At 33.4% G+C, this 15311-nt stretch overlaps 1 protein-coding gene across 4 annotated transcripts in view; it reads left to right on the top strand.

Moving 5' to 3' along the window:
• The window catches only part of LOC128992548 (aquaporin AQPcic-like), an 81925-nt gene that overhangs the window by 26422 nt on the left and 40192 nt on the right, over positions 1-15311 (top strand). The window contains exon 1 of one of the 4 annotated variants that reach the window (XM_054416178.1): positions 14890-14966. The exons of 2 other annotated variants lie outside the window; for them this stretch is intronic. In XM_054416178.1, the coding sequence (XP_054272153.1) occupies positions 14960-14966 (7 nt within the window). In that variant the 5' untranslated portion in view covers positions 14890-14959. Of the gene's footprint in view, positions 1-14889; positions 14973-15311 lie in introns of those variants that run through there. One more of the 4 variants, XM_054416177.1, reaches the window with a different exon arrangement.

Genomic DNA, 15311 nt, shown 5'->3' with positions numbered 1-15311 from the left:
TCGATAACTGGAGTGGAGTGATCTATTACATTATCTTTGAGTCGACTCTTTTAAGTCATCGGAAATTGTGACTGTTATTTGTTTTGAAATATAACGTCTGTAATACTTTGAAATTGTTCGAATTCGAGCAACAGGTGCACTAGTATACTTATAAAGATGTTGTCATTTGATTTTTTTTATTTTAGTTACACTATTATAGGTATTTATTTCGTCCTTTAACACGTTGGGTGCTGATGACGGGAATTCCCGCCATTGCTTAACATTGAAATAAATGCAATTTTCATGTTCAAACATGTCAACGGCACTTTAAGTGTTAACTAAAAATTTATGGAATTATATTTCTATAAATGAATGAAAGATTTAGAATGCTTTCCCTTCAACCAACTACAGTTATTTTACACTTAGAACTAGTTTCTTCACGCACGATTTTACTATGTCTACCCAGCAAAATATAACACACGTTGGTCGTGAATTGGGTTTTAAGGAGCAGTGATGCAACCTAACTAGACAAAACTACCTCTGAGTGATGGGATTTTAATGCTGCACGTGTGGCGACACTGCAGGTCAGAGGAAACGATGATTGTTGTGCGAAAAACAGCTGTAATTGCTTCTGGAAGTCGAAGAAGTTTCCAGAGATTAGTTTCGCAAATAAAAGCGGTTGAAATTGTTATATAAACGTGTTGTGCTAAATTCTTGATACAAACTATTGCTTGGTTGTAGGTGTTTGAATGAGCAACTGGATAAACAAACAATTATATTTTAGAAGAATGAGCTATTGCTTCATGATAGGGGAGGGTGCAAACTTAAAGATGACTGACGTAGGAAGTTTTTAGTGGTTTGGATTGGTTGAAGTATTATTTCTTTAGTAAGTAAAGTTTTTTTCATGATCAAAAAAGTGGCTAAAAACATAACAACCAGTTTTAAGTTTACAACTGAGACATTACTTATGTATAACCTTGAATAAATTATAATAATTTTCAGGTCATCTATTACAAAACTCATTTTTAGACCATCCTTCTACTTGAAGCAAAATACTTTGATTATCGAAATGATGTAAGACATAACTGATTGAATAAAAACTATTATTAATTGTGATCTGTGGATATAAATATACCTTGAGATCACCGATAACAATTTATTGGATGTTGCAATTATGTTTGCGTCGGCGCTGGTTGTGCTTCAGTCATACTTGAAATTACTGATAACTGATTTATATATTACATTATGAAGTAAAGCATGATAAGTCGGAAAAATTAAGGTAACTCAACTCGAGAACGGCAAAATTGTCTTAATTCTAAGAAAATCTAAATCCATATCAATACTTTAAAACAATTATTTTATTTTAAACCTTTTTGTAACTTTAAAAATACAAAATCAGAAGGCAACCTACTAAATACCATAAGAAACTTCTGGTAGTTTTACATACTTTAAGGTGGCAAGACTGGTGAATATACACGAATAACATGTATAGGTTGGTAGAATGATTGCTGATCGCCTCAATTTTTAAGAAGATAAAAATGTACGTCATTTGTTCAACTTATATCAGAAGGTAAAATTTTATAGATTTTTTTCATCGATTGATAAAATACTGTAACAAAGCTAAACATTATCGAACATTAGAAAATTATAAAAAAGTGTTATCTTACGTACACGGTGTAAACAAATCATTATATGAGAAGCTTTCATTTTGTGTAATAGTATATTACGTTACTAGTCCTGAAAATAGGTGTTTACTTTGCGAGTGTGGTCGTTCGAAGTGCGAGACGAAGTTACGGGATTACCATATACGAGTCCGGTACACACAATTTGGACGAGTGACGTACAATATTTTACACCATACTAACAAATTTGTAAAAATCCTTATATATTACCACCGACTTAAGGACTAACAATCACCTTTAACAGAGGTTATGTTTTTGTTTATAACCACTCATTGCCAAATACAGTATAATCAGCTGGTTGGTGTCCAGTAAAACTCATTACAGTACAGTATTGTATAATGAAACCCCATTTGATTAAGCTGGTGGCAAACAGCTGATTTCTGGACTCAAAATTCTTCGCTAATCTAAAATTGCCATGTTCCAAGGGCAACACAGGTTAATTTCCAAACCAACAATTATCAAGCAAGTTCACTACTATGGGCAGAGTACGTGTTTAATTTACATAGATATTATCTTCACTTGTGAGATCATTTTATAGGTTCAGTCCAACTATATAATAAAACATTGAATCATATGCAATACTGACTTCACTGAACGATTTAGAATCCATTTTACTTCATCCACATAAATATATTGTCTCTAAACACGAATAAACAATTATAAAAAATAATTATGTACTGATTTTTCTATTTTCATCCCAGGCTGTAAATAAATCACTTGATTGGAATTTATTCGAAGTTGTTTTGATTTTCTGTTTATATTTCGATGTTATTTCGTCCCCCGTAAGGGCCAATTATTTATTTTTATCTTAAATTCACTTCTTGTGCTTATTTTGAGCCTATTTCAATTTCTGATGCACACGATGAGATAAAAGGTTTTCAAGAAACACCCGTGCCTATTAATATATGAGGATAATATTGTACAACGTAAGTTAGGCTTTAAGTTATGGGTTACCCAAAGATTCAGTCGCAAAAATTATGCTTGTGTTGGCTCTAAACTGGAAACTGTGCTAAACTATTTAATAACCGATCGTTACTAGTACTTAACCGATTTGAAACGTGTAATTACACTAGTGTAGGTAGAACAATTTGTAGAACAAAGGGGATTTTCTTGCATCACTTCCGATTGTAACATCATATTAGTAATCATATGCAAGCCTACATAACCTACATCCATCAGTTTTATGCTGTGGTGAGATTAAAGTTTCTTTAAAAGAGAATATGATTGACGTATTCTTGCTAAATCGTACCGGTGGAATATGTGATATATTTTGTTTGATACTTTATTTCTTCGATTACTACTATCACGTAAGAGATGTTTTAAAATAAATTTTAATTTTAGATCTATACTGTAAAATGTTCTGGATTCGCTGGATATTAAAGCAATATAAACAACAATAATTATGAAACTATAAAATATTAGCCTGTAATAAATTACACATTTTCCACTATTTAAAAAAGTCGATAAGTAAGATGAACACATTTATGCCTCTAAGGTGAAATATCTTCATTCATGAGAAAAGAACATAAAAAATAGAACCGATTAAAAAAAATAAATAAACTATATTTCGTTTCATTGTGGGTTCATATTTTGTAACGAATATCATGATTTTTACAGTAATTTGTAGATTTGCTTAAGAAGTTTGTTTAAGAAATGTATGTCTCATCTTGTGTGATGTAAATTTGTATGCTTCTTGACACACAAATATTTGTAACATCTAAATGTAACTATTTTGGTTGGAACCAAATGTAGTCAGAGGATTTTTTATGGGTAAAAAATTAGTTTGGCTGACAGCTGACCTTCATTGGGCTTTGATTGAACAATTATGACTAAATAAACAGCTGGTTTAGTCAGTAAAATACTACACAAGACATTTAAACTCACCCTTTAGTTACATTTAGTTTACCGAGTTGCACCCCTATTTGATGGTAATATGGTAATGCAGTATTTTTTTTTACAATTATCCTCAAAACTTAACTGTTATTTTAATAGCAACTGTCCATAATATGAATCAGTGCCAAATTCACTACTTTTTACACGTTCACTTTCCTATGTCGGACTCATTGAAGCTCTGATAGGCAGTCCTTGTACCGTACTGTAACATGTTATCAGGGCCTGTCACTGTGACATGTAGCCCCAATATCCTGCTGATATCTGCTATACTATATGTTATGCAAAATCACGTGGTCACTCATGTGACCTTTGATAACTTGACCAAGTGTTACCTGCCATAATTACTGCAAGTTTATCATTTTTTACTTGACGCTTTCAATCATAATTTCAAAGTAAATCTAGTATGTAAGGCCAGGCGCACACAGGCGATTTTGAGTTGCGCAACAGTTGCCCGACTAATCGGGGGACTGTTGCGCAACTCTCTCGGAGACTCTGAAGTCTAGCGACAGTTGAGCTGGAGTGCGCACACAGGCAACTTTTTAGTCGCGGATCTAGTCTTGAGACGTGTTGGAAATACATTCGTTACAGCGTTCCGAATGGATTTCAATGATACAGCCGTAGTATGTGCTTTGTTGCTGAAGTTTCGCGCGCGAAAGAAAAAGAGAAGATACTGGGTTCATCCCATATATATAGTGAGCGACTTGTGAAAGGACAGTTTCAATGACTTAAAATATAGTCGGCCTCTTCTCAACTTCATCAATTAATTGTTCGACATCCTCATCACGCACACTCATACTTGTAATTTTCTAAAATCTTCACACAACAAGAGAGCAAACACTAGTGACAGTTCTGGCCACGAGTAGTTGAACTCCTGGGGTGAGACTGAGCGACACAGCGACTATTTAGTTGCATGTGTGCGCATCCACACTTGTTTCAATGGATACCAAACCTGGAGCGATAGTCCCGCAACAATTCAGTCGCAGAGCAGTCGCTGGCAAATTGGGTCCAAGAGCATCGGTTGCAACAGTTGCGCGACTGTCCCCAGACTGTTTCCTTCGTGTGCGCACTCCGATTTAAAACAATGTTGAACATTTTAGTCGGGCAACTGTTGCGCGACTCAAAATCGCCTGTGTGCGCCTGGCCTAAAGGAAAAGAAGCTATGCAGAAAGTTATCAAAATGATTGAAAAGTTATGAAATATTTACAAACGACAGAGTATACAGGTATAATAAGGGAAATCTTAAATTTGGAACTCCAATAATTTAATCATCCAAAATGTTTCATAGCAGTAATATATTTTTACAATCCTCAAAATGATAAAAAAAAAACTAGCAAGTATGAAAACTGAAGAATTTACAAATTCGTGATTTATTAATCATAGAACTATTTCAAAATAATATCAGGCCTACATAAGAGTGTAGTGTACAAAAATAGAGTTTGAGGTATTATTTATATTCATTGCTGTATGTTTCAAACTTGAGAAAAATTAATACTTGCATTTTAAATAATATAAAATTGTATTGCTGAATTATATAACAGAGAAAAACTATGTATAATGTAAGTTTAAATTCTCTAATTAAGGAACACTAATTCTTAAATCTAATTTCAATTTCGTTGAATGCTAACTGAAAACCAGTATGCTACATACTATTGTGCGATATGTGTATAAAATTATTGTTCCAATAAATTTTAATGGTCAAATTTTAAGAATTTACTTTTTTTTACAAGTTTTTATTTACAATCTATTCTATACTAGAATAATAAGTAAATTTAATAACCATTTTAACATGGGTTAGTTACCCTCCATCAAGTGCACTAACATACAAACTTTTAAAAAGTTAAACTAAAAACGATTTGGAAGGTCTATTGGATTAACTCTTTTGAGCCTATATGTAGCTTCACTATTGTCGAGGAGGTTAACTGCCAGGAAATTTAGATGGGTTTCTAATTTTCTTTGGTATTTTTCACTTCGTTTCTTTATTTCTTCTTTAACATAGGGTAATTTTGTATCTTGATGAATTACTTTATTTGTGACAAACCAAGGTGCTTGTAAAATTTTTCTCAGTGTTTTTGATTGAAACCTTTGAACTATTTCTATGTTCGAGTTTGAAGTGGTTCCCCAGAGTTGGATATCGTAGGTCCAAATAGGTTTCAATATAATTTTGTATAAAAGTAATTTATTTTCAACAGATAATTTTGAATTTCGACCAATGAGCCAATTTAGTTTGTTTGTTTTTAAATTTAAATGAAGTCTTTTGTTCCAAATGTGTGAATGCCATGTAAGCCGTCTGTCGAGATGCATACCAAGGTACTTAACTTCGTTGGATTGTGGAAGCATGACATTATTCAATTGACATAAATAAATTAGTAATATTTTTAAAACCCTCCAAAAAAACTACATAACACGTTAACTTACAATGATATAACGTAAAAATTTGCATTTTGGGTACCAATTAAACCAACGTAAAATTTTGAGAATTAAACTTTAAGAATTTAAAAAAAATAGGGCCACTCCTTTTGTAGTAGATTTTGGCAGAAGGTTAAGACCAAGAACATGCAGTTTCCATGAGACAGCCCTGCAAAAGCCTGGATAAGATACAACTTGTTTTGACTACACCATGACCTTGTCTCTATCATATAGTAACTAGTTAGCTTGCAGTTGACTTACTAATTCACTGAAGGTGTTGAAATACAAGTTCTTCGATTTCTTTTGTCGCAGATATCTTTAATTGGTTTTACATAACACTCTGGAACGGGTTTGTAGAATAAATTACAATTCTATTGTTTTTACTCGATGTGTTTTGATTTGGAATAGCAATTGGGTAAGTAACTACGCTGTATGAGTAAGTTCAACTGCAAAGCTAAACTTACATGAGTCTTAATTATGAGTGAATTCTTTGCTAGAGACTTATTAGTCTGGATTCAAAAATTCGAATGTTCAGTTTATGTAAAAGTGGATATTTTTTCACCTTAAAATAAACAAATTGATAAAACATTTATAAAGTAAATGCTATCCCTGTACTTCAAGTTTCACACATCTTATTACACGTGCATATAAAATGTTAATATCATCGAAAATCAAAAAATGTCTCTAGTTTTTATTGGCACATCGGGTTTTCAATAGCTCTATTTCAATGTTAGTCCAATCCTTCCAAAACTTTCAAACAATATCATAATTTGTTTTTGTTCTGGACGAATTCTCACACAACCATTTTGTACACAACCAAGTCCATATGCACAAGCCTCTGTCCATGTAGACGAATTTATACCTAGTCTTCAACTAATTGCATAAATCTTTTAAGCGGAATAAACATTGATTCGAATTTACAGCACTAATTTACAAATGAATCATGTAATCATTATCCAAGATGAAACACTAACATAATTGCTCGATTTCGAGCAGTCGCAATTACCATCTTAACCTCTTTGTGCCAATAAACACTTCACCCACAACACAATTCAATTCTCCGAATAGTTTTGTAACTCAATTTATGTAGATGTATGCGAGAAGGCACTTCTGTGATCGCCTAGTCTAATGGCTGCTAATGTTAGAGTTGGTAATCTGTCAGCTGGCTGTAACGATGACGTCACTATAGGGTCGGGTGACTACTGGACTTCCATGTCCGGGGTTATCTTATGTAAGTGGTGCAGTGGTGCATAGGCTTAGCTCATCTAGAAACAGGAGGGCTATGAATGTTTCAAGGAATTTTTCATTGTGAGAATAATTACTGTAAGAGTTGGGTAGTTGTTTACTCCATGGATGGTGTAAGGGATCACACTGGGTAAATACCTGGATTAAAAATTAGGGGATGATTTTAATAGTTAAATAGCCTGACAAAAGCTAAAGCTAAAGATGGTTCGAAAATTGGACCCAGCTGTTTCTAATCGTTGTGTTTGAAATAAATAATCGTGTTAAAACAAACAGCTGATCTTAATCAACAATGCTACACAAATAATCTCACTCCATTATACACTTACCTTGCTTAAATACGCACTGCGTCGTTGTATAAATAATAATGGTAATATTACAGTATGTAATGTCATAGCCTAAAACGTGTAATCTATAGTAACTTACTTATTCCGAATACTACAATATTGTAGGTTCTTTAGAATTCAAGATTTAACTAACAACAAATTAAACAACCTAGTCACAATAATTATTTCCTGCAGCCATCATTTGTTTAAACTACCAAAATATGAATAGTAAACAACTAACATGATTCAATTTTTTGCAATGACACAAAAAAAGTTTGCTCAGTTCACTTTTACTTTCACCTGTGAAAAAGCAATCAGAGAAAGTGGAGAGTAATCGTTATGGTCACGTGTGCTCGTTTAGGATCGTTAATAATTGTGTGTGTTCATTCATGATCGTGCGTGCTTGTTTACAATCATGTGTGTTTGTTCACAATCGTGTATTTTCGTTTCTGATCGTCCAATAAGTACTGCATGCTCTTTTGCGTTCGTTTATGGTTATGTTTACTCGTATAAAACGGTTCAAATATGTGAAATCTGTTACATGGGATAAGTCTCGTTTGAATCTGTTCGACATCTTTTCATATTGTTTATTAGTTTGTTGTTGTATGGAATCGTATATAACTTTTAAAAACGTTTACGATTGTTTACGGCAATGCATAAGATCTACCTTAAGGCAATGCTATTCATTGTTATACATCGTGATGGTTCTTGATTGTTTACGATATGTTTTTTTAGATAGTCTATGATTATATATGGTCGTTTATGATTGTATGCGATCGTTTATGATTTATACGGTCGTTCATGATTGTATACGATCGTTTATGATTGTTTCTGGTTGTTAATGATTGTGTCTAGAGTATAATATCGTTAATACGATCGTTTATGATTGTTTCCGGTTGTTAATGATTGTTTCTAGAGTATAATATCGTTAATACGATCGTTTATGATTGTTTCCGGTTGTTTATGATTGTGTATAGAGTATAATATCGTTATTACAATCGTTTATGATTGTTTTCAGTTGTTTATGATTGTGTCTAGAGTATAATATCGTTATTACGATCGTTTATGGTTGTATACGATCGTTTATGATTGTATACGATTTTTTATGACTGTACTATGACTGTTTTATGACTGTGTAGTATAATATGATTGTAGAGTATAATATCTTTATTACGATCGTTTATGATTGTATACAATCGTTTATGATTGTATACGATCGTTTATTATTGTATACGACGTTTATTATTGTACACGTTTGTTTATGATTGTATACGATAGTTTATGATTGTATACGGTCGTTTATTATTGTACACGTTTGTTTATGTTTGTATACGATAGTTTATGATTGTATACGGTCGTTTATTATTGTACACGTTTGTTTATGATTGTATACGGTCGTTTATGATTGTTTTCAGTTGTTTATGATTGTGTCTAGAGTATAATACCGTTATTACGATCGTTTATGATTGTATACAATCGTTTATGATTGTATACGATCGTTTATTACTGTATACGATCGTTTATTATTGTATACGATAGTTTATTATTGTATACGATCGTTTATTATTGTACACGGTCGTTTATGTTTGTATACGGTCGTTTATGATTGTACACGACAGTTTATGATTGTTTCCGGTTGTTTATGATTGTATCTAAAGTATAATTTAATGATTGTGTGTTATCTACACCCGCGGCATCCCTTGCATCTGAGCTGTGTTTGCGGAAGACCGCTGGGAATGTCGTTGTCACGCTTTTGTCGTGTCGCGGTGATGCGTCAACCTTGTCTTTTGCTAATCTTCCCATCTGCGACATTGCAGTGCTGCGGCTTCCCTGTAGACAAAGGCCACGTGTTTCATTACCTCTTTGTTGGATGTTTATTTTCTTATTCTAAAGGTTTTATAAAAACAATCAATAATTTTGTTAGAATGATCATTTTTTAGATTCAACACCATCATGCTTTAAGAGATATCACTAGAGTTTATATTGGGCCTACTTTGTAAATAATCGAAACTCATAATTTCCTAATTTCCTTTATAATTAACTAGATCTATTTTGTTAACTGTCTTTCGAACTGGTAAATACAAATTATCCATTTTTGAAACATTTCATTGATCATGACATATGTATTGTATTTCTGTTAAATCATTCATTATTACAGTGCATTATCGTGATAAGGTGATTGACGAAATTTTAATTGGATTGGAAAAGATTTTCTTAACTCATTAAATCTGCAATAGAAACTTATTTTAGCTAAAATGAAGCCCTACAATACCTAATTTTCGTTATCTTAATTCAATGGAAAAGGGTGTCATTTCTTTATTTGACATAAATTATTTAAATGAGTTTTCAGCTTGAGTTCTCTTTTTTTCTTTTTTTTTAGACCACAGTCAAAAGATGTATAACATGTCTTGTAAAAGAGCCATGCAACTTTGATACATTAACTGAGTTTTTTCCGTCTCTATTTAGAGAGTGAATCTGGTTCTCTGACACAACTTATCTCTGTTTGTAAGGTATTAAGATACGCTAATCCGAATGTTTCATCAAAACTGTCTAGAAGATATCATAGCTGCTATTACTATTTGTCAAGATTCCTGAAAATATGTCTCACCTACTTGCCAAAATTGTCATAAAACTTTGAGACTTCCATAAACACAGTTTTAGTGTTTTTATTTCAACGTTTTCTTAATTTTACTACAGATTATTACTACAACCATAGACAAAAAGAATTAAACCGTCAGCCGTGCTGCAGTTACCATTGGTTCTGGCGCACACCGCTGAGAGCGCCACGAGGTTACGGAATAGGTGCTACGTAACTACACGGCACTCCCAGCGGTGTGCGCCAGAACCTATGGTAACCATGGTAACCACAGCACGGCTGACAGTCTATATTTAATTATTTTGTCTATGCTACAACACGCCTCTTGTATACAAGTATACAATACAATTTCATATAAAGTCTAGAAAGCTTTACTGACCAATGAAGACTTGGGGAGCGAGTTTGAGTAGTGGTAGAGCGCGAGGCTTTGTCACAGAGTCCCGGGGTTCAATCCCACCAATCACCAAAGGATTTTATTTATTTGATAATGCCGCAACCCTAGCCTAAAGTTTTTTTTAATGGTTCCGAGCTAGAACTTAGCGTTATAGAATCCAGGATGTAAAAGTGGCACATAAAAACTCCACAAAGCACAAACATTGAATCCTAACCTCAATTAGTTCACATTTCCCCACCACAACAATACACATGACCCAATGCATGTTTCAACATGTACCAACACGTCTGTAAACATGTCCTAGTGTTATCTGGCTCCCGTCAGACTTATCAGGTGAGCAAACGTTGCCTCATGATACCGTAAAATGGCGGTTCACTGAAAATCACAACTTTATGGGGATCGTGACCGAATCTTATGGGGTTTACGGTGTATTCAACGTGTGATATCAATGTTATCAATGAAGTCACTGGTAATTTACACTGTGATAAACATTTATATGTTTGGGTTGGTGGGAAAAGGGTGATGCAATTGGTACGTTGATTTTTAAGTATAAATTCAAATAAATGTAGTATTACACATCTGGGAATAGAGCTAAACTGGGTGTGATTTACCCCAAATATGAGTGAAGGGTAGCCTAATGGAGAAGGTCGGGCATTAATCGTGCCAAGTGACCTGAGTCAGGTAGTCGGGTATTCCTGAATTGCGTCAACTACTCCAGGGAGCCACCCGATACGTTTCTTAACCAAGCCAAGAGCCTTCTTTGACTGTATAATTGAGAAGGTTAGTTTAGTTTAGGTTAGGTTAGGTTAGGTTAGATTAGGTTTAGTTAGGTTAGGATAGGTTAGGGTGACACGTAAACAAGAGTATTCCTTCTGCCGGCAACTCACTTCTACCTTACTTGGGCTTGGCGCAGCTAAGGAACATTTTTTGGCACCCTTTGAGGACTTTTTGCAAATAAGAAACTCGTTGAGGCAATTAATGCACGACCATGGAGTAGGATGCCCTTTGTAGCTTCTTTACTCACTAAGACCTGTTGTTTCTCCATCCAGGATTATTAAAAACCCAATGACCAAGGACAGCTGGTGACAATATAACAGAAGCATTGCTCGTAAAATTAACAAATTTTGTTGACAAGGTCAGAATGTTTCTCATAAAAAAATTAGTTTTTAGTCTATTTTTCATTATTGATACAGAAACATGTTTCTTAAAAATTTACATGAATGAATCTAGTTTTCTCTTTTCTCCGAATAGCGTGGGACTTCATTCCCCAAGGTCCCTGGTTCAAATCCTGCAAATCACCATTAAATTTTATCTTACTGATAATGCCACATCCTCTAGTCCTAGCCTGAAGTAATGTGGCAAACAGTTCCGGGCTTAAACCCAGAGTCCATGTATGTGAAGGTGTGACAAACATTCTTTTTCCTTTGTTAATCATCTTGATTCTAAAACTACATCGAACCTTTTGGAAAAAAACAGTTGAGGAGGAAAATATAATTTACACGTCCTTGCCCGTTGACCTTATGATGCATTGTGACCTTGACTTAGGCAAAGCGGGTGGACATTATAATTGATATCCTCAATCAATTACGTGACTAGCATTATGTAAAGTTGTATACGTCGTAAAGAATTTCTGCGTAAGATATAATTCAAGTAAATGTCAACATAGGTTTTGTCTGTAAACTGAGTTGTTTTTAAGAAGAGTGAACAGTGGTTTTGCTAAAAAAAAACGCAATAATTGGACGAGATTTTAGGTTTAGGTAAAAAAAATATGCACTTCGTTGTAGGATTGTGGTTTAGAATGTTAAATAGTGTGACAACATTTAAATTCCACTTTGGGAGGTGTTAGATTTCCGATAGGTGATTCATAGATTTGATGTAATTTTTCCTACTTTTCATTGTTTTACGGAATGTTTACACACTAAAAACTATATATTGATAAAAAATATGTGGTTTCCTTTGGGATTATAACTAAAAAGGGCAAACGGTATAGTTTACCCAAAAACTACAAATATTTAAACACAAAAAAAATTATAGTCTATATAAGCGCACTTAAGAACCAGACATAAAACACGTAAAACTGGTTTAAAACCGAATGTAAAGTCTTTGACTGTATCTTCAGTCGATTCCTTTGCGGTTTTAGTATATGATAACAAAATTTAATCCTTTGCATCATTATTACTCTGAGCAGATGAAATATAACGACATGCCCAAATAATTTAGGTTTAGTAACGCATCTACAAACTATTAATCATCAAATTCAGCAGGTGCAGAACACATTTCTATGTTGTAACGCGTATGGTTTGAACATTTTCTAACCAATTGGTACACTTGATGTAATGGTAGTGAACATTCCATAAGTTGAATTTTATAGAAGAATGTTTTATTAGGAATAATTTACTAGTTTAAAATCTATTGATGAATTATTAACTATCAAACCGTTCGATGAAACCAACTTTAAAAGTTGCAGGCAGTAAAGTTAAACAGTTTTACATTTTATAAATGTTTTATTTTTTGTATAAAGTCCTGCAATACAGACAAATACAAATATCTTTAGCTCAAAGACCAATATTTTTTCGCTTAATAGGTTTTCTATCAGTTTATTGTGAGTAACTTTACCAAAATTATTACGTATTTGTGGTCGGAAGGGATTGAACCTGGTGCTCCAGGACAAAGGTTCTGTGATCCAACCACTTGACAAACCGAAACCCAGAAACTGTTTATAAAAAAACTCTTCATTAAAAAGGTATATTAAATCATTGACATAGTGAAAGTATAGCGAAAATAGACTTTTCATCCCGTAGAAACTGAAGCTGTTTTTATGAAAAGTTTGTTGGTTGTGCTTGATTGCATTAATATCTTGTAGATTATATTATTTTATATAATACGAAAATATTACTTAAGTTGGTACAACAACAAAGTAAAAATAGTGAGCATAACCCCTCTACATAAAAAAGAAACATATTCCTTTTATCTGTCTTCTGGTCCACAAAAATGACAAACTATAAGGGAGAAATTGATTATAGCTGTATGAACGTCATAATACGTTTTACTCACAATTCTCTTCCATTTCTTAATATGTGTATATGATAGCTATCCCCCTACGGAAGTAAATACACTTTGAACATGAACAAGAAGTTAAGCAAAGTAAGTCAAAACTTGAGTTATTCTATGAATGTCTAACGAAGCACATTGTTAAGTTTCCTCGTCTAGATTTTTGACGTCACATTTTCCTCGACCAGATAAGATTTTGACGGTATTTATCATTCAAGGTGTTGCAAATTTGGCTTCGTTTGAAGGACTTTGTCTTCGTTACAGTTAAATATCCGTATTACTGTAAAATATTTATTAGTTAGTATGTGTTTTCTTCTGTTACTTTTCGCAAACTGTTTTTAGGGTATTTTATTCCCAAATTTATTTTTTATTCAGTTAAATAACTTACTAGCAATCACATTAAATATCAACAAAAATAATTAACTCTTGAAATATGATGCTCCAACGCTGTTACCACACTATGCATAGTAACGATTAAAAAGCAAACATTAAAAAATATGTTCTATGGATACATCTAGATAAATCAATTATTAATAGTTCGATACATTTGTTAAAACGTAGAACACTGAAATATGTGGATGATTTAAGGACTTTGTAACTCAGGGAAGTTCCATAACACGAGTGGAAACTATATAATTTATAATTTCCTATATATACAATTGGTGAGCCTATAGCTTATATTGAGCTTCAAACCCCCAGACTACAGTTTTATCAGTATTATCACATATTTAAAAGTCATTGGTGTTTGGACGGAATCGAACCTAAGACCTCGAGATCATTAGGTCCACCACAGACAGGGGAAAACACACGTTCTAAGCTCTAGACCCCTAGTGTTACAGTTGAACAAATTAATCCATAGATACCATAAAAAACGTCACCGTTTCAATCCGTGGAACCAGCTGCCCAAGATCATCGTGCTTTCAATAAATGTGGTCTTGGCTTTTAAAAAGTCTCGCATAAGATATAATATAACTCCAGTCTACAGTAATCCAAGTTGATACGCCATAGCAAAATTGGTAATGTTATATAATTTACATATTTTTAATGTTTTTTTTAAACATTTACACAACAAGCCGAAATATTTTATAACGCAATTAAAGCAATACCATCTTTTCCTCATCAACTAATTAGTCTATACCACTATGACATCCCACATACTACAAAATTACGAAATGGAAAAATCCACTAATTGATCTCCAGTAACTTACTCCTCCATCGGTCCTTTGGGAGTCTGGGGGGCTGCTGGACCCCTGGGGTACCAAGGGGGCCGGGGGGTTCTAGAGGGGGGCGCTGGCTGTTCTGGTTGTCAGTAGTTGTCGGGCGGCGGTAGACGGTAGACGGTAGAAGTGTAGCGGAGTGAAACCAAAACCTGGAGTAGACTGAACACACCATGTTTGGCAAGTGTTAGTGTCTGTGTGTTCGTCCTGATTGATTTAATTTAGTTAATTTTATTTATATTATTTTTTAAGCATTATGTCAGATTTTTTTTATTTTTATTTTGTAAGTGCAATTTTTGTATGATCAGAATAATTTTAACTTTCTTTTATAAAAGCTTAATAATTTGTTAGGGTTTAATTTAGATATATGATTTTTAAACGGATAGAAAAAAAACACGGTGCACTTGATAATATTAAACTATCAACAATTTTGTAATAAATAGTTTGTTTGACAAATGAGAAAGTTTTTAAAATACTGTACACGTTAGGTATAAAACTGAGACTAAATGTTTACTAGTAAAACCC

Source organism: Macrosteles quadrilineatus, unplaced genomic scaffold (genome assembly GCF_028750875.1).
Source record: "Macrosteles quadrilineatus isolate MER2022 unplaced genomic scaffold, UCM_ALF_1.0 Scaffold_4__1_contigs__length_99947679, whole genome shotgun sequence".
NCBI lineage: Eukaryota > Metazoa > Arthropoda > Insecta > Hemiptera > Cicadellidae > Macrosteles > Macrosteles quadrilineatus.
Note: the sequence above shows the minus strand (reverse complement) of the source record. Positions and strands in the feature narration are given on the sequence as shown.